At 47.6% G+C, this 19328-nt stretch overlaps 2 protein-coding genes across 3 annotated transcripts in view; both read left to right on the top strand.

Annotated features, from left to right (window-relative positions):
- Window positions 1-4334, top strand: part of ush1gb (Usher syndrome 1Gb (autosomal recessive)) — a gene marked incomplete at both ends in the record, with an annotated part of 7531 nt that extends 3197 nt beyond the window's left edge. Inside the window, 3 exons of one of the 2 annotated variants that reach the window (XM_080542183.1) lie at window positions 2071-2485; window positions 2580-2615; window positions 3444-4334. In XM_080542183.1, coding sequence (XP_080398309.1) covers window positions 2071-2485; window positions 2580-2615; window positions 3444-4334 — 1342 coding nt within the window. Of the gene's footprint in view, window positions 1-2070; window positions 2531-2579; window positions 2616-3443 lie in introns of both variants that reach the window. The other variant, XM_080542182.1, reaches the window with a different exon arrangement.
- Window positions 4335-8726: 4392 nt separating this feature from the next.
- fads6 (fatty acid desaturase 6) lies at window positions 8727-19052 on the top strand. The gene is made up of 6 exons (XM_080541737.1): window positions 8727-8947; window positions 14110-14276; window positions 15511-15691; window positions 16241-16428; window positions 18251-18430; window positions 18860-19052. The coding sequence occupies exons 1-6, from the start codon at window positions 8836-8838 to the stop codon at window positions 19007-19009; spliced, it is 978 nt and encodes a 325-aa protein (XP_080397863.1). The 5' UTR covers window positions 8727-8835; the 3' UTR covers window positions 19010-19052.
- Window positions 19053-19328: the final 276 nt, after the last annotated feature.

Here is a 19328-nt window from a genome sequence, read left to right as displayed (position 1 = left end):
AACCTTAACCAATTACATAACCGCAGATTTAATCAGGTGTGCAGGTCAGGTGTAACCCCCCCCCCCACACACACACACACACACACCTTAATCAATTACATAACCGCGAATGTAATCAGGTGTGCAGGTTAGGCGTAAACCCGCCCCACCACAACCAATTAAATAACCGTAAAATGTAATTAGGTGTGCACCGGTGTCGTCCCCCACCCCCCCCTTTCCTGTAAGAGTCTGAACAGTTGTTGAAGACCGTAAATCAGGGTAGAGGACAGGTGTTGTTGACCTTGCAGTGGCTGTGGTCACGGTTTTTGCGGGTGTCTGAAAGAGAAAGAGAAGGAAAAAAACCGATCAGATGAATAATGCAAGGTCAGCGCTGTCGTGTTCCACCAGCAGCACCTCAATTATGGATGACACCTCTGCCTGGGGCCTGGCGTGGTGGGCGGGGCAGAGACGGGAAGGGGAGGGGCCAGATTTGCCAGAGAGGAAGTGAAATGTAGCTTGTCATGACATCACTTCGTTTCACACCTTGTCTAAAAAGATATTCTAAATTCCACTATCTATCTATCTATCTATCTAAGTATTGTGTGTATATTTTATTGTGTATTTATATATAATGTATATGTAATATATAACTAAACTCCTCCAAAAAAGTTTGGAAACATTATTTCGGTCGATTATTCCTCCCCTTTAATAATACCATTTGGTATTGTCTTTCATATCGTTGGAAAGCCTGATTAGTCACCTTTACAACGAGGTACAACTTGTAAGGATCATGCATTCGTGGAAGGAGCAACACAGCTAAATGTGTGGGTAGAGGCCCAAAAATGTTTGCCAAAATCCCCTGCAAAACAGAACTTGTCATCATTGAAGGCAATCTCAATGCAGTGAGATATCGGAATTATATTCTGGAGCCAGTGGCGATCCTATATCTCCAGAGTCTGGGACCTAACTCCATCCTCCAGGATGACAACGCTCGCCCCCACAGAGCCAGGACCAGAGTGACCAACGCAACCATATTGGCTGACTTGCGGCAAATCCTGGTTGAGGAATGGGATGCCGTCCCACAGCAGTGTGTGACCAGGCTGGTGATCAGCATGAGGAGGAGGTGCCAAGCTGTTGTGACTGCGTATGGATCTTCCACACGCTGCTGGGGTCCCTGACAGTGTAAAATGAATAAAGTGTAAAAATGGCCAATATGTGTTGTTTTTTCCTTATTACTGTGGGAGAGTGCAATCATCCAATCCACCAAGCAACTCAAAACGAGAGTGAATACCAACAGAAGAATATTGCAGGGGATTGTGGCAAAAAATGTTGGGCCGCTACCCACACGTTTAGCTGTGTTGCTCCTTCCACGAATGCATGATCCTTACAAGTTGTACCTCCTTGTAAAAGTGACTAATCAGGCTTTCCAACGATATAAAATACAATACCAATTGGTATTATTAAAGGTGAGGAATAAGTTGATGATTTATCCCTGTAAACAGAGTAGAAGCGTTGGTAGGAGTAAAATATGACATTACGTGACAGGTAGTCGTCCGGATGAGTCAGTTTCCTCCCTGAGTATGTGTGTGTGTGTGTGTGTGTGTGTCTGTGTGTGTGAGCATGTGTGTGTGTGTGTGTGTGAGCATGTGCACGTGTGTGTGTCTGTGCGCGTGTATGTGTGTGTGTGTGTGTTTAATGTAATGAGAAAGAGGATCAGCAGAGGTGATGTTGTGTTTCTCAGACCTGGTGATTTAGAGCAGGGGTCATTATCAGGTGACAGAATAATGGGCTAGTGCGCCTACACACACACACACACACCTCTCAACTTCTCTCTCTCCACCTCTTCCTCCCCTCTTCCATCTCTCCATCCCCCTCTTCCTCCCCTCCACCTCTTCCTCCCCTCTCCTCCATCTCTCCTTCCCCCTCTTCCACCCCTCTCCACCTCTCCATCCCCCTCCTCCTCCCCCCTCCACCTCTTCCTCCCCTCCCCTCTCCTCAATCCACCTCACCCCCACCTCTTCCTCCCCTTCCTCCCCCCTCCACCTGTTCCTCCCCTCCCCTCTCCTCCATCCCCCCCCCCCCCCCCTCCAGAGGCGACCCAGACAAGTGTGACATCTGGGGGAACACGCCCCTCCACCTGGCCGCGGCCAACGGCCACCAGAACTGCCTGTCCTTCCTGGTGTCCTTCGGTGCCAACATGTGGTGCCTGGACAACGACTACCACACGCCCCTGGACATGGCCGCCACCAAGAGCCACATGGACTGCGTGCGCTACCTGGACTCCATCGCCGCCAAGCAGACGGCCATGAACCCCAAGCTGGTGAGCAAGCTGAAGGACCGGGCGTTCCGGGCGGGCGAGAAGCGCATCAAGGAGTGCGTGAAGATGCAGAGGAAACACCACGCACAGATGGAGAAGAGGTTCCTGAAGGAGTCATCGGCGGCGTCAGACAACTCGGACGCCATGAGCTTCTCCAGCTACACGAGCGGGAGCACACTGAGCCGCAAGCTGACGCAGTTCAACACCGTCACCTCCAACGTGCCATACTCGCAGGTCAGTTCAACACCGTCGTCACCTCCGACATGCCATACTCGCAGGTCAGTTCAACACCGTCACCTCCAACATGCCATACTCGCAGGTCAGTGGCCACGCCGTCTTTTTTTCACTTCTGCCGTAGTTCTGAAGACCCGTCTCTAGACTGAAGATCTCTTCAGGCTACACCTTAACTTGTCCCTCCTAAGACCTCTTCGTCCCCTCTACCCCCCTGTACAGGTTCTCTACTGTAAAAACAAAACAAAACAAAAAAAATAATTCTGCCGTCTTCTGCCAATGGCCCTTGGTCCTAGCATAGATTACTTTTTCCTGCTGTGACTGATGGATAGATGATTCACTTACTTAGACAAATGTATTTATTGTAAGTCGCTTTTAAAGGCGTCTGCTAAATACAAAAAATGTAATGTAAATGTTCACACCTTGCCTACATTTTTTATTTTATTTCACAAGTACTGTGTCAGTGTGTGTATATTTCATTGTGTGTTTATCTATCTGTGATGTTGTGGGTCAAGCAGGCCAACAACATTACCTGACAACCTTACAACTAAACCACACTGTCAATTACCTGTCCATATCACGTGATGCATTATTGTCACATGATGTAGTTAGCGTCAGTTTCAGTGCATTATTCTTATAGTCTTAAATGTAATCAACATCCTAACTAACACTTGAAGCTTAGAATACGATAAGAAAGGGAAGATAAGAAAAGGAAGCTTAGAAATATTTCACCAATCATTTATGTATTATTTCTTTGGTTATTTTCCAAACGGAGAGCTAAGATCTTAAGTAAATCTTAACTGCTGCTGTCCTGACCTGCCAGACAACATGACTGTATGATGAGATGATTGACAGCTCCTCCATTTTTTAAATTCGGATATATATTTACAAATGGACATGTTTCTTTCTCCCTCAGGCCACTCTGCACTCCACAGCCAAGGGCCGGACCAAGATCCAGAGGAAGCTGGAGAAGAAGAAGCAGGTGGACGGAACCTTCAAGATCTACGAGGACGGCAGGAAGAGCGTGCGCTCGCTGTCGGGCCTGCAGCTCGGCAACGACGTCATGTTCCTCAAGCAGGGCACCGTCGACGACACCGCCAGGGAGCGCTCGCGCCTCAACATCCGCGACATGTTCCCTCACCACGGCAGCCAGGAATACCACGACCACCACCACCACCACCACGAGGACGACGCCGACACCATCTCGCGCGCCCTCAGCGACCCGGGCCTCTACGAGGCGGCCTACTCGGAGATCAGCGGCGACTCGGGCCGCGACTCCCTGTTCGCGCGGCCGGGCCTGGGCACCATGGTGTTCAGGAGGAACTACGTGAGCGGCGGCCTGTTCGCGACGGCGGCACGGGACGAGGCGGGCAGCGTGGTGGGCAGCGAGCCAGCGGGCCGGGCGCCCAACGTGCGTCTCCGCGGGCGCCTGCCTCAGCGGCGGCAGCAGCAGCAGCGGCGGTCGCCCAGCCCGGAGGACGAGGACGACAGCATCGGAAGCGCCCTCAGCCTCCAGGAGAGGAACCTTCAGGAGCTGCCCTGGGAGGAGGCCGACGTGGGCCTGGACGAGGAGCTGGAGCCCCTCAGCGGACACCTGGAGACCTTCCTAGCCTCCCAGAGCCTGGGGGAGTTCATGTCCATCTTCAGGAGGGAGAAGATCGACCTGGAGGCGCTGATGCTGTGCTCGGACCAGGACCTCACCAGCATCCACATCCCCCTGGGACCCAGGAAGAAGCTGCTGGAGGCCTGCAAGAGGCGGCTGGACACCCTGGAGGACCCGGAGGGCATCGAGGACACGGAGCTCTGAGGGTCAGTAGTCGAAAATCCAATAATAGCAAATACTTTTTTACCCAGTAAATGCACCCTGCCTCAGGCCAGGTTTGAGTTGTTGTTATTCCAGGCTTATATACGCATGGGGACAAGGTTAGATATTCCTTTTTCTTTTACATTTTTGACATTTAGCAGACGCTTTTATCTAAAGCGACTTACAACCGACAATAACAAAGTACATTTGTCTAAAGTAAGTGAATCATCTATACATCAGTCATCATAAGAACAAATCTATGCTAGGACCAGGGGCCAATTGGCAGTTACAATGCTAGAAGAAGGAAGGATTACTCATTTTATTTGTATTTATTTGAGGTTAGTAACCTCCTGACAGTTTGTGGTTATGTATGAAAATGCACAATGTGATTCACTTGTCATAAAGAGAACAGATCTGAATTAGAAGAGGTGGCTGGACACCCTGAGGGAACCGGAATCTTCTCTGAATCACAAGCAGATGATATTCCTGAGGCAAACATGCCTCAAAGACACAATCCCACACAGTCCCCATCTTAATGGATCAGTCTCACCAAGCTCATGAATTACAGGCCACCAAAGAGTGGTGCACAGCGCCATCTACTGGACAGAAGTAGTGAAGACCTCAGCGTGGCACTATCTGTGATAAACCTGAAATAATAAGCACGGTCAGATGATGTTCTCTGTTCTTATATGAAAACCATAACTCTTGAATGGGTTTGTCTGTTTGTTTGATTCACAGAGAAGATACGTTGGTGGTTGTTTTCGGATCCATTGATGTCTTTCATGACGTGCCGCAGGCCCTATGGTTGTGGCCTGGCTGCAGCCCCAGCCCCAGCCCCAGCCCCAGCCCCAGCTCCAGTCCATGGGTGGTCCCTGATACCAGGGCCTTCAGAGCTGTGTGTGCCTGGCTCTGAACTCTTTACCCCAGTGGTCCTGGAGACGTCGCTCCCTGGCTGGAGACACACAGGAGATTAGTAGGAGTCCCGTGGGAAGTGCATGTCTTTGATTACTGTACAGCCCCAGATATAGGGGACGGGATTGGGGACGGGGTCTGGCAGACTGTGCTATCTACCCTACACATCCCCCACACCCCATTTATTACTGATTATTTCATAATCTTATCTTTGTAGTTTGTGTAAATGTGTTTTTTTGTTAAGGAAGGTGATTTACTATATGAATTATTGTTTAAAAAAAAACTCAATGTTTTGTTAATTGTTTAGTACACACACCATTGTACAGTTTTGCTACTTCAGTAAATGTATATTAAAAAATATATATATAATTGTGGCTTCTGGTAAAATACAACAAAGCCGAACCCTGAGAATCTTGTCGATGGCACATAACGAAATGGAAGAACTGTGTTCTTTTTTTTTAATGTCAAACGAACAGTTGCCACTGGTTCTATGTCTGTTTACAGTTGGTTGTTCTGTTTACATTTGATTGACAGTTTGTGTTTGAGCGAAGAACCTGCAGCCGCGGTGTGAGGTTATCTGTGGGAAGCGTTATCTCGGGGGCCTCACTGGCGTAGAACATGTTTCACAAGAGAGCTGCGTGTGGAGTATCAGTATGACTGTGCATGACTGTGCGTTTGTATATGCGTATGTTTATCTTTCAATGTTATTCACTGATGCAAACTTTTGGAATACAAAATAAGTCACGTTTGGATGTCACCACACCCTTATTAAAAAAAGTTTTATTACAACTGCTGAAAGGGACTGTGTTTACTGTGTTTACTGTGTGTACAGCAGGCTACAACTGGTCTATTGAACCTTTATACAGGGAAAGACACAGCCTCCTTTGCAGGTGCACCCTGTCCACAATATCAGTACAATTACAAAACAACACAGAACAAATAGAACACTGTAAAATACAGAAATCAAGACATCATATAAAACCACAATATTATGTTATATCAAGACAAACAATCACAACATCCTCAATTGACCGAGCGGCACCAGAACAACAGTGTTTTAGTCAATTCTTCACTGCAGTTTTTAGTCAATTCTTAATTGCAGTTTTTAGTAAATTCTTCTCTGCTGTCTAGTAAATTCTTAACTGCTGTTTTTTTCTTTTAATTCTTAACTGCTGTTTTTTGTAGATCTTAACTGCTGCTGCCAAAAGAAAAGCAAGCAAAGATTCCACTGCATGCCCTGTACCCAGCATCGCCCATGCGTAGCCCTGACCTGTCAGGCAACATTACTGTTATGATAAGATGATTGACAGGTCCTGTTAGGAGCAGGACAGGAGTAGAGTCAGTGTTCCTGCAGAAGGAGGCCTGCTGGGCTGTCTGTTGGCCTGGTGCCTGGTCTGTTCCCCGTGCTCTGCTGAACGGTCCTAGTACCGGACCTCTCTGGACCCGACCCAGCATCCTCCTCCGCCTCTTCTCAAGTCATTAGGAGCCCTGCAGCCCACATGGCACCAAGCCCAGAACGCCAGCCAACCTCTCAGAAAAAAAACAAGCATTTAAAATAAATACGCTCTAAAGTATACAGTATATATTTCTCTCTCTCGCTCTCTCTCTCTTTCTCTGCTGTCACTATGAGAATATAAACGACCGAATCAGAGCGTGCTTCGGTCTCTCTCTCTCTCTCTCTCTCTCTCTCTCCTGTAGTGATGTAGAAATTATATAATATTGTCCAAATAGAAAATAGAAAAAGGCAGCCTGATTTCTTCAAATGCATAGAAAAGGCATTTAATTCACGCAAAAGGGGAACAGTTCACAAGCATGACAGACAAGGTCTATCAGTGAAAGGTTCTCAGCAAAGTGAAGTCAAGAGAGAGATTTTTATACACAGGTGATAGTCACGCCCTCAGGTAAGGCCCGAGCCAATCACAGTGAGGGGAGGTCACGTTCACAGTGAAGATGAGGAAGGGGGACGAAGAGGATGCGGGTGACTCCGCCCCCCCCCCTTCCCCGTAGCATCACAAAGGTGGAGAGGAAGGGGACAGGAGCGAAAGAAAGGCAAAACTAACCCCCCTGATGTGGGTTAACATTGGCATGAGTTTCTAGGCGACGTAGACAGACTGGGGGAAACAAAGGAGGTGGTCTTGTGATCATTTAAATGTATCTGTTGTTGAGAAAATGCCACTTCTCTTGTAGAGAAAAACACGTTCTTTTGGTTACCAGGTTGGGGTTGTTAATGTGTTCATTTGACCAGACAGTCTGGCTGGCAATCACAATAATAATCACAAACAATGACAAATGTAGTACACTGACAAATATTTCCCCTACATACTCTCTCTCTCTCTCTCTCTCTCTCTCTCTCTCTCTCTCTTTCTGTGTCCAGCCACTTGCTCTCTCCCATAGCAACAAGAAACAACTAAACACTAAGCAGTAGCTACTAATCCTTTCTCCTTCTGCCTCAGCAGCCTTTTCCCTACTCCACTCCCAGGACCTCTGCCAAGGTCACAGGGATAGGAGAGAGGGAGGAGAGAGGGGAGGAGAGAAGAGGAGGGGAGGGAAGGGGAGGAGGGACATACACTATGCATGAGACAGACACAGAGAGATCTGAACAGAGAGAGGAGAGAGGGAGCAGCAGAATCAATTCTCTGGCCGTGCAGCTGCAGAGCGAGAGTTGTGTGAGTGTGTGTGTGTGTGTGTGTGTGTGTGTGTGTGCGCGTGTGTGTGTGTGTGTGTGTGCGCGTGTGTGTGTGTGTGTGTGTGTGTGTGTGTGTGCGTGCACAGGCGTGGGTGTGCATGTGTGTGTGTGTATCGTTTGTGGCACAGGAACCTGACAGGCTTGGTCAGCTCACAAGGACCGCCTCAGAGCTGCTGCTGCTGCTGCAGAGGGACTGTGGTGTTCTCTACATCGCTGTGGGACAGCTGACGAAGAGAGAGAGAGAGAGAGAGAGAGAGAGAGAGAAAGAGAGAGAGAGAGAGAGAGAGAGAGAGAGAGAGAGAGAGAAAGAGAAAGAGAGACAGGACACAGGGCCGTGTGAGGAGGAGGAGAAGGGAGAGAGAACAGAGAGGGAGTCACACAGGGATCGGAGGAGCTGAGAGACTCTGAACTTCTCTCCAGGGGAGTCCAGTGCCAATTAGGACTTTGTCTCTGTTACTGTGCTATGTAATCTCAGGGCCAGGGAATGTGCAGGGTGCAATGTGCAGCAGCAGCAGCAGCAGCAGCAAGCGCTCCTTCTTAAAGGCCCAGCTGCCGCCTCTAAGTCAGTAACGTGTAATTCTGCGCGTCTGAGCGCCAGTTTGGACTTCAGGCTTCCTAGTCAGTCAGTCAATCAGGCAGGCAAGGCTACCGGCACACGGAGCTGACATGCAGAATGTACCGGAAGAGTGGAGGGAAGAGGATAGCCGGAAGGAGGAAGGAGGAGGAGGAGGAGGAGGAGGAGGAGGAGGAGAGAGGGATGTCAAACCCTGGGAAGGGAAGACTCTGTTCCAGAGATCCGTCCACTCTGGGGCCCCGGGGGACCAGGGGACAGTGTCTGACCCGGGGAAGGAGAGACGGACAGGGAACGGAGAGACGGGAGGGAAGGGGGGGGACAGGGAGTCGCTGATGATGGAGCTGACCCGCCTGGTTCAGAAGACGGTGAAGGAGAGCAGCTGGTGGGAGAGGAGGGGCATCGACTGTACCATCCTGGCAGCGGCTTTTGTTGCCTTGCCCCCCGGTAAGACACCTGCCCCCCCCCCCCCCCCCCATGGCGTCTTTAAATAGCCGTTTATATATACTGTGGATTTACTTAGATTAGATTTAGATTAGATAAAATGTTATTGTCATGGCACAGAGTACAAGTGCTGAGACAATGAAATGTAGTTTGGCATCTAACCAGATGCAAATAGTGGCAGAGTGCAAATAGTAGCAGGGTGCATGGTATTACAGTATAGGTATTACAGTGAGTATAAATAAGTGAATATAAAAGTGATATGATATGTAAGTAAGTAAGTAAAACTTTATTTATACAGCACCCTTCTCAGCACGAATGCACAGGGTGCTTTACATATAGTACTGTATATGTACAGATATGATATGATGTGTACAGTATGATATGTCCAATATGATATGTCTTTAAATAGGTGCTTATATACTATAGATGCCCTTCACACCATATAATCTTTAAATAGGTGTTTATATACTACAGATTTACTTCACACCATATCGTCTGTACAGTATATCTCATAAAACAGGTTTACCACAGCCCATTTCATGTACAGATGTAAGATATTGATATATCGTCACGCATCCATGTGCAGCTATAGATTGCAGGGTCAAAACCCAATGATGGTGTCAACACTGGTGTCAACACTGGTGTCAGATTGTCACCTCCCCCCTGCCCTATCTGGGTAACGTGGCTAACATGGCTGACCCCTACTCGGTCAAAGTGTTCCTGTTAGCTGTATCGCTTTCGCAGCTTGGTAGTGATAAGAGTTCAGAAGCCTTCCTGTAAACTTCCTGTGATTCTTCTTCTCACTCAACCTGTTTCACAGGTTTCTCCCCATATCTAAAATCGGATCATTGTTGATACTAGTGGGAAATCCGTTACTCTAATACTTACAACTATAAATAGTTAATTAATTAATAAGAAATAAAATAAGAAACCGGAGCTGATGATGATTACAAGAGAGACCCTTTATCGAGAACAACGCCGGGCTGAGTTAGTTTGCAAAGCAGCTCCAGTGGCCCCATCCACACAGAGGCCCCATCCACACAGAGGCCCCATCCACACAGACCTTCGACCTTTGCATAGTCCTCCCCCTCCTCAAATGGTCATGGTCACATATGGTGCTTTTCCACCAGGGTCCCAGGTTAGTGCAGTACGCATCAGTTCGAGAGTGCCCCAACTCCCAGCTAACTTTCCTGGGCCTGTTCTTTTCCCATACATTCCAAGGCCTTGTAATGTTTACTCTTGATAAACATTGATGACCTCCTGGCTGGCTGTCCCCCTGCATACCAAACTGTACCTTTTTGGCCCTTTTCCATTGACTAGACCGGTACGGCACGCATTTGTATCCTACCCGTACCGTACTTTCAGAAACGCTTCTCCATTATACACAACAGACCTGGAGCGAGCCGGGACAGTAGGAGGAGTTAAGTGTCATAAGAGCACTTCAGTTTAATAAGTGCCGCTGTACAGCTCAACGGGGGGAAATGCGATAAGAATTATGTCAAAATGCAGCACTATCATGCACAGATCAGGCTTAAAACATGTAACGTTAGATATATAACGTTAGACAGGGAGCAATGTATTTCTACGGAAAGGCTGTGCTTGACGCTTCCATTGGACTGACGCCGGGGAGCTCATACAATCTCTGCGTTTGTTATAGATATGAGTGCTCCGGTGTCTTGCTGGTAGTCTTTATTTATACAGCATATTATGGATGTTACGTGCCTGTTACTTGCCGCTTTCATAATTTTATTTAGTCTATATAGCACAAGTCATGCATTGAATGTAACCTCAAGTGCAGCTGAACAGTATTAAGTAAACCACAATACATGTGTGGGTGTCCGCGTCATCGTTATCGAAAAACGCACCCAATCGCCGACCACACGACTCCAAAAATGATATGGCAAAACTAAATGTTGAAATAGCAGTAATACCACATTCATTGATAAAATGACATAAGGGATGGAAAGGGGGTTGGCAGTTTTAGAAGGTGAAGAAGCGCTGATGAAGCGCGCTGGACTAGAGGTACGGTCTAGCATAGGCACAGCACATTGCCATAATAGCACAAAAAAAAATATGCTTGTTGTAAAGAAATGTTCTGTGATGCATTGAAATTACATTAAACTAAGATAATAAGATGGTTATCATAATTTTTCAAATCTTTATTAATAGGTAATTACAGAAAAAGTAAATGACATTTTCCGAGAGCGAAATCTGTTATTTAAAAATGGCGGTTAGTGGTGAACATGGGATGACGACGTTTCCATAGACTAATCAACGGTCTGCAGCGTCACACGTCACACACAGCCTAGCACGGATAGTACCTTTCGCTCCTAGTCAGAAAGGGTAGCTAAAACCAGCACGGCTCGGTTGGCAGTGGAGAAAGCAAAACAAACCGGGCTACGGGTACGGTACGGTACGGTAATGGAAAAGTGCCATTTTGTTACCCTTCTATCTCTGAATGCATGAGGGTTAGGTTACAGTCATCACCCTCTAAACTTTTACACACACACACACACACACACACACACACACACACACACACACGCACACACTAATTTTAACACAATTATAAAATAATCCACCATACTTCCATGTAGACTTACAGTGTGTTTTGATTCTTCTTCTCACGCAGACCTGTTTCACAATCTCCTCGTAATAATAAAAATAATAAAAATAATAATCATAATAATCATAATCATAATAAAATAATCATAATAATCATAATCATAATAAAATAATAATAATAATAATAATAATAATAATCATAATAATCATAATCATAATCATAATCATAATAATAGATTTTATTTAAAAGCGCCTTTCTCAAACTCAAGGACACAGAAAAGAAAGAAAGAAGAGAAGCAGGACAACAAACAACAAAAAGAAACACAACAAACAAAAGGCAGCCATGGGGGACAGGGTCAGTCAGAACCCATGCCGTGCTGCACGAAGACGAGTCCGAACACATGCGTCTTGGGTCTGGTCTTGAATGCATTGAGAGTATCGGAGCATTTGATGGCTGGTGGAAGGGAGTTCCACAGCTTGGGTGCAGCGACTCCAAAGTCTCTAAGTATATCTAAAATCCTAACATTGTTGGTACTCTCCCATTTAGTTTGACTGACAGTTACTCGGGTGAACGTACGGCCCTGCCAACAGCGGGTGTTGGCCGCTGGCACAGGCCGGCGGCGTTGAGCGGTGTCCGTGGCGAGGATGGCTGTCATGGGATATCACTGACCCTGGGACTTATCGCCTCTAAATTAGTCTCTTTGAAATAATAGGTGTAAATATGAGCTGGATTGTTGTTTTGTGTGTTTGGAATACAACAGCCATGACTACAGTCAGTAAGCTCCTGCTCTCCAATAGGAGCCTGGGCAGGGGCATTATGGATATATTTAACCTTTAACCTTTGGAGACCGTGGTGATGATATGATTAGATTAGATTAGAGTAGATTTATTGTCATTGCAGAGTACAAGACAACAAAATGCACTTTAGCGTCTAACCAGTAGTGCAAATAGTGATATAAAACGTGATAGTGATAGTGCCATAGTACAGTATGTCAAGCATGGTCGTTAGCACTACACTATTATGAGAAGAAGAAAAAGGAGCTAGGACCTCTTTTTGCTGTTTATAAATACGCTCACCGAACACTTTATTAGGATTATAGATATTACTATACTAATACTGGGTAGGGGCCGCCCTTTATTAGGAACACTATACTAATACTGGGTAGGGGCCGCCCTTTGCTCTCAAAACAGCCTCAATTCTTTGTGGCATTGCTTCCACAGGATGTTGGAAACATTCTTTTGAGATTCTGGTCCATGATGACATGATTGCATCACGCAATTCCTGCAATGTTTTTTCAGGTGCACTTTCAAACTGTGAATCTCCCGTTCTACTGGATTTAGATCCGGTGACTGGGAAGGCCACTGAAGAACACTGAACTCATTGATTTGACAACTTGCTTTGTAATGGTGCATTATAATGCTGGAAGTAGCCATTAGAAGATGGGTAAAAATAGGCTGTGGCATTCAAGCGATGATTGATTGGTATTAACGGGCCCAAAGTGTGCCAAGAAAACATTCCCCACACCATTACACCACCTCCACCAGCTTGGACTGTTGACAGGTGTACAGGTGTTCCTAATAAAGTGTCTGTGTGTGTTTATGTGTGTGTGTGTGTGTGTGTGTGTGTGTGTGTGTGTGCGAATTATACTCTACAGTGTTAGACTCAGGTCCCTGCTCTGTTTATCGTGTTGTCATGACAACCGCGCCACCTGTGACCACAGGTATGGAAGCACGCCGATGCAGCCAGTCCAGGTCCACCCCGCCCCAATACAGAGATCCTGTTTCTGACCTCCACCTGAGCCCCTGAGTCACATGTCGGTGGTGAAACCCACACCTTGGCGTGGCGCCCGCCGATAGGACACTGTTTTCCCACCTAGGGTTCCTAGTAGAGCAAGAGGTTATCTGACACCGCGACACACACTATCATAAAACTTGCCCTCTCTAGGCCAGTGTGTGTGTATGTGTGTGTGTGTGTGTGTGTGTGTGTGTGTGTGTGTGTGTGTGCGGGCGCGCTGAACAAGCATAAGAGGATAACACTGATTAAACACAGATGTCCATCTTCTGTCCAAGTACAGATCCATGAGAAAGAGAGCCATAAAAACCATTAAAAAAAGAGACCACATGCAGGAAAAAGGGGAACAGAATGTTCTGGCAAAGTGTTTTATGTAGCAGGGCAGGGGTGGGGTGGGTGTGTTGAACCGGTGTTCGCTGAGCTGGACTGCACCTTTAAATGCGCACGTGACTCCTGCAGGTTGTTTTTCTGAATCCCAGGAAGCGAGAGGTTTTCGTTTGTGTGCTCCAAGCTGAGCCCAGACAAATCCCCCATATATGGTGGCGGAACATAAAATAACAATGTCATTTTAATCTAAGGTTGACACGGTCTGAGCTTACTGTGTATTCTTCTCTCTCCTTCCCTACAACTGTCCCCTCCTCCCTCTCTCTCCTCTCCTTCCCCTCCTCCTCCCTCTCTCCTCTCCTTCCCCTCCTCCTCCCTCTCTCCTCTCCTACCCCTCCTCCCTCTCTGTTCCCCTTCTTCACCTCCTCCCTCTCTCTTCTCTCCTCCTCCCTCTCTCCTCTCCCCCCCCCCCCCCCCCCTCCAGCCTTCCTTCTCCTGGGTTCCTCTCAGGCCATCCTGTTTGTTGCGGGGATGCTGCTGATGGGCGTGGCCCACGCCGTCCTCACCATCAAGGGGACCCACCTGTCCAGCCACGGGTCCCTGAGCGAGTCCCATGCCTGGGGGGAGTTCTGGGCCGTCTTCTTCATCGAGGTGAGGCCCTCCCTCTCGGTTCTCGGGGCGGCCGTGGCTCAGCCGGTAGAGCCTGCGTCTAATGGTCAACAAGGTCGGCAGCTCGGCGGTTCAAACCCCGGCTGGCCACGTGTCGATCAAGGCACTGAACCCCTACTTGCTCCAGGGTCACCTTCTATGGCTCTGACCCCTTGCCTAGAGCATAAATACATTTCGTTGTACTCTGTGCAATGACAAAGGTTGAAGCTTCTTCTTCTTCTTCTCCTTCTCCTGGGGAAAGGTGACCAAGTTACCACAATTGACTGTCCCCAAGGTCACTATTATGCTTATGGAGATTTCTCAAGACTGGTCCTCTGTGGCTCAGTTGGTAAGAGTATGGCGCCTCCAAGTCTGCCCAGGACTGAACATGCACTAGACCTTGAATAACTCTGCACTGTACTTTATATACAGCACTATCCATGCACTGTCTGCCCTGTGTTGTCCTGTTTTTGCATTTGTATTGTACTTGTTTTGTTCATATATATGTGAAAAAAGCATAAATGCACCTTCTGTAATGCCAAAGCAAATTCCTATATGTGTCAAGCATAATGGCAATAAACGTTATCTGAATCTGAATCTGAATCTGAATCTGACAACGCTTAGGTTGTGGGATTCGTTTCCTGCTGGGACCATATATATATACTGAAAAATATACGCACTCACTGCAATGTGAGTCACTTTGGATAAAAGCTTCAACTACGTAAACGGCACATATGGTCATATCAGAAGACGCAGGACATGATCAGTGTTATGTGAAACACCAAGGTCAAACTCAGTTCGTCGGTTCATCGACCGGCCACTCTCTTGGTGTTAGCCCACCAGACGATGAGATTCCATATAAAAGAACAAAATGGCTGCACTTTGATCGTCATCATTGATCTCTGAGCTTCAGGTAGAACGCAGTCAGCACATATCTATACGTATCTCTGGCTGGGTCTCTGGCCAAGGCCAGGTTCTTGGGTTCAAGTGTGATCAATCAAAAGATTAGATCACCGGAATCTTTTAATAATTGAATACAAGGGAGGGATACAGCAGGGTAAAACAGGGTACAGCAACGCACAGCAGGGTACAGCAGGGTACAGCAGGGTACAGCAGGGTACAGCAGGGTAGAAAGGATCTCTGAGGATCTGAAAGGCCGGTCCTCAGTTTTAATCTAAAATCTGTGTGTCTGTCTGTGTGTCTGTGTGTCTGTCTGTCTGTGTGTCTGTCTGTGCAGGTGTGTGGTTCTTTCACGGCGAGAGCTGGTGTGCAGGGCCACATTAAGATGCACCACGCTCACACCAACGTTATCGGCCTGGGTGACTCCAGCGTCTGGAAGGCCCCCTTCCTGCCTCGGAGCGTCTACTTGTTCATCGCCCCCCTGGCCCTCCCCATTATCACCCCCCTGGTGGCCATAGGTGAGAACTGCAGCTGGCCACAAGGCTATAGGGGCTGAGAAACACTGGCTGAACAAGATATGGAAAGTAGTGTTTAACCGACAGAAGCGTTCATTCCACTGTCGTATGTTGTCTTAGTTTTTTGCGTTGATCATTTGCCAAAAGCCTATACGGAAAAAGGGTTTTTACTGCCTGTACACAAATCATAAAGATAGTTTTACTATTTCCACACAACAGTTAGCGGTTTTTGTTCAATTTGCTCGGGTGTTTTCAGGCTGGTATGGAGCTGTGGTGTGGTACCTGTCCCTGAGTCTGACTGTGTCTGTCTGTTGTCTGTCTGTGTTTGTCTGTTGTCTGTCTGTATCTGACTGTATCTGATTGTGTCTGTCTGTCTGTGTCTGACTGTGTCTGTCTGTGTCTAACTGTATCTGACTGTGTCTGACTTCCTGACTGTTTCTGACTGTCTGTCTGTGTCTTACAGCTTCGACTGTGTCTGTCTGTTTCTGACTGTTGCCTAACTGTTGTTTGACTATATCTGACTGTGTCTGACTGTGTTGTCGCCCCTTGTAGGCCATCTGAAGAGCCACACCATGGGCCAGGCCCTGAGGACCGTCCTGATGGTTGCCGTGGGGATGTTCTCCCAGTACTGGTTACTGCTGCATGTCTCTGGGTTCCAGTCTCCCTACAGCGCCCTGCTGTGCATGCTGGTCTGCAGGGCCATGTTCTCCCTGCCCTACATCCATGTCAACATCTTCCAGGTGAGCTGGTGACACAGCGAGACACACTCACACGTGCACGGACACATTCACGCATGCATGTACACACTCACACGTGCACGGACACATTCACGCATGCATGTACACACTCACACTTGCATGGACGCGTTCACACACGCACGTACGCACTTGCACTCATTCACATTGCGCAGAAATGTGGATTAAGTAGCTTTATAAGCCGTATTTGGGCTTTTGGATCAAACTGTGAAGGACCTTCATGGGTGTTATTATTATTATTATTAGTCTTTTGTAGAACAAGCCTGGCTCTTTACAAAGCAGCATTGTGTCCTCACAGCATGGAGCAGGAATTCCAGAAGTCCAGTCAGTGACCAAAGGGCTGGAGAAAAGAGAAAAGAACAATTCATGCATGATTTTCCCAGACGGAGCCTTTCAAGGGGGGAGTCTATTGTGCATTGTGCTGATCTAGAGAAGTTCTGAAGTTGGATTAAAATAAAATAAAAAAATAAAACATTCTTGCTCTGAAGCCAGGAGGTGGGGAGATGTGGGGGAGGGTGGTTGGAGGTGAGGGGACGGAGAGGGGGAAACACTTTGTCCTCCTCAGTGTGGAGAACCACATGCGGAAACATCTCCTCCCATGTTGTTGTTGTTGTTGCTGCCGTGGCTATTGTTGGCCGTTGTCTTGTCCGGTCCTTCCTCTAGATGACCTTTGAACCCCCTTCCCTTTGCGGGGCCTCCTTCCCTTTGCGGGGCCTCCTTCCCTTTGTGGGGCTCCTTTGTAGCTGTCCCTGCCTCACCCCTCACCAACAGGCCCCTGCAGATGCATTCAGACCTGAGTGGAGGACTGTAGTGTAGTGTGTACTGAGTGGTGTGGTGTAGTGTACTGTGTACTTTACATTTTTACATTTTTGGCATTTAGCAGACGCCTTTATCCAAAGCGACTTACAACAAATACATTTGACTAAGTAAGTGAATCATCTGTCCATCAGTCATCGCAAGAAAAAGTAATCTATGCTCGTCAGTCAAAATGCTAGAAGAAGGAAGAATTACGTTTTTAAAAATAATTAATTCATAATTTGATTTACAGTAGAGAAACTCTACAGGGGGGTAGAGGGGGTGAAGAGGTCTTAGGAGGCACAGTTAAGGTGTAGCCTAAATAGATGGTCTTCAGTCTATGGCAGAAGATAGGGAGTGACTCTGCAGTTCTGACAAGAGTGGGAAGCTCGTTCCACCAGCGGGGTGTACTGAGTGGTGTAGTGTGGGGAGGTGTAGGGTACTGAGTGAGTGGTGTAGTGTGGTGAGGTGTAGGGTACTGAGTGAGTGGTGTCATGTACAATCTCAGTGCAGCACATTCACCTTGGCTAAGAGGACAGACACACACACACACACACACACACACACACACACACACACACACACACACACAGACACACACACGCACACACACACACAGACACACACTGAACACTGTACAACTCCTCCTCCACCTGGCTCGAATGGGGTGATCGGAGTCAGGCTATCTATCTATCTATCTATCTATCTATCTATCTATCTATCTATCTATCTATCTATCTATCTATCTATCTATCTATCTATCTATCCATCTATCTATCTATCTATCTATCTATCTATCTATCTATCTATGTTTGGGGGCGGCTGTGGCTCAGGAGGTAGAGCCGGCGTCTAATGAACCCCAAGTTGCTCCCAATGAGCGGGCCGGTGCCTTGCATGGTAGCTTTCCGCCATTGGTGTGTGAATGGGTGAATGAGAGGCCATTGCTTTGGAATAAGGCTCTACAGTATATAAGTGCAGATAATTTACCATGTATGTTTGTTGTGTTCCCCAGCACATCGGCCTGCCCATGTTCTCACCCGCTGGGCGGCCCAAGCGGATCTACCAGATGACCCACGGGGTTCTGAACCTGCCCCGCAACCCCCTGCTGGACTGGGTGTTCGGCCACTCGCTGATCAACTGTCACGTGGAGCACCACCTCTTCCCCTTCCTCTCTGACTACATGTGTCTAAAGGTACACTACAACATATCTGGCAAAAACGTGATAGAGGACCGCGATACAATTGTACTTTTCTTTATTACAATCGGAGGACCTTTGTAAGTACTTTGTATGTTTTATTTATTTTAACAGTTATTACAAATACATTTGTAGGTACTACAAACACACTAGGTACTACAAACACACACACACACACACACACCAAAACATTTTAAATTATATATATATATATTATTGTCCCTCCTTCCTGACATTTTATCCAAAGCAACTTACAATTACAGGGATAGTCTCCCTGGTGTAACTTAGGGCTAAGTGCCTTACTCAAGGGCACACTAGTGGTGGTGTTCCCAGGTGGGATTTGAACTCATGGCCTTCTGATCACCAGTCCATCTCACTAACCACTACCCATCATGATTACCCCCCCCCCCCCTCCTCTCTCTGCAGGTGAAGCCCATCGTGTCTAAGTACCTGAAGGAGAGACAGCTCCCCTACCAGCAGGACAGCTACTTCTCCAGACTCAGCCTCTTCTTCCACAAGTACCAGGAGTTCATGGTGTTCGCCCCCTCCATCACAGAGCTGGTGGGGGTGCAATGATGGAGGGAGGAGATGGGATGGGATGGGGGAGGGTGGAGGAAGGTGGAGTAAGGAGGGAGGAGGTGGAGGAGAGAGGAGGGTGGGGAGAGGATGGAGGATGGAGGAGAGAGGAGGGTGGAGAGAGGGAGGTGGAGGGAGGTGGAATGAGGTGGATGTAGGTGGGAGGAGAGAGGAGGGTGGAGGGAGACGAGAGGTGGAGGTGGAGATGGAGGTGAAGGCCGGAACACAGGGACTATACTACTAACACTACTGCTGTTACTAAGACCTCCACCACTGTCTTCTCCCAGGACCACGACCCTAAGAGCACAAGCTCCCAGCT

Source organism: Nansenia antarctica (genome assembly GCF_963989245.1).
Source record: "Nansenia antarctica genome assembly, chromosome: 11".
NCBI lineage: Eukaryota > Metazoa > Chordata > Actinopteri > Argentiniformes > Microstomatidae > Nansenia > Nansenia antarctica.
This window is presented reverse-complemented; position numbering and strand designations above follow the sequence as displayed.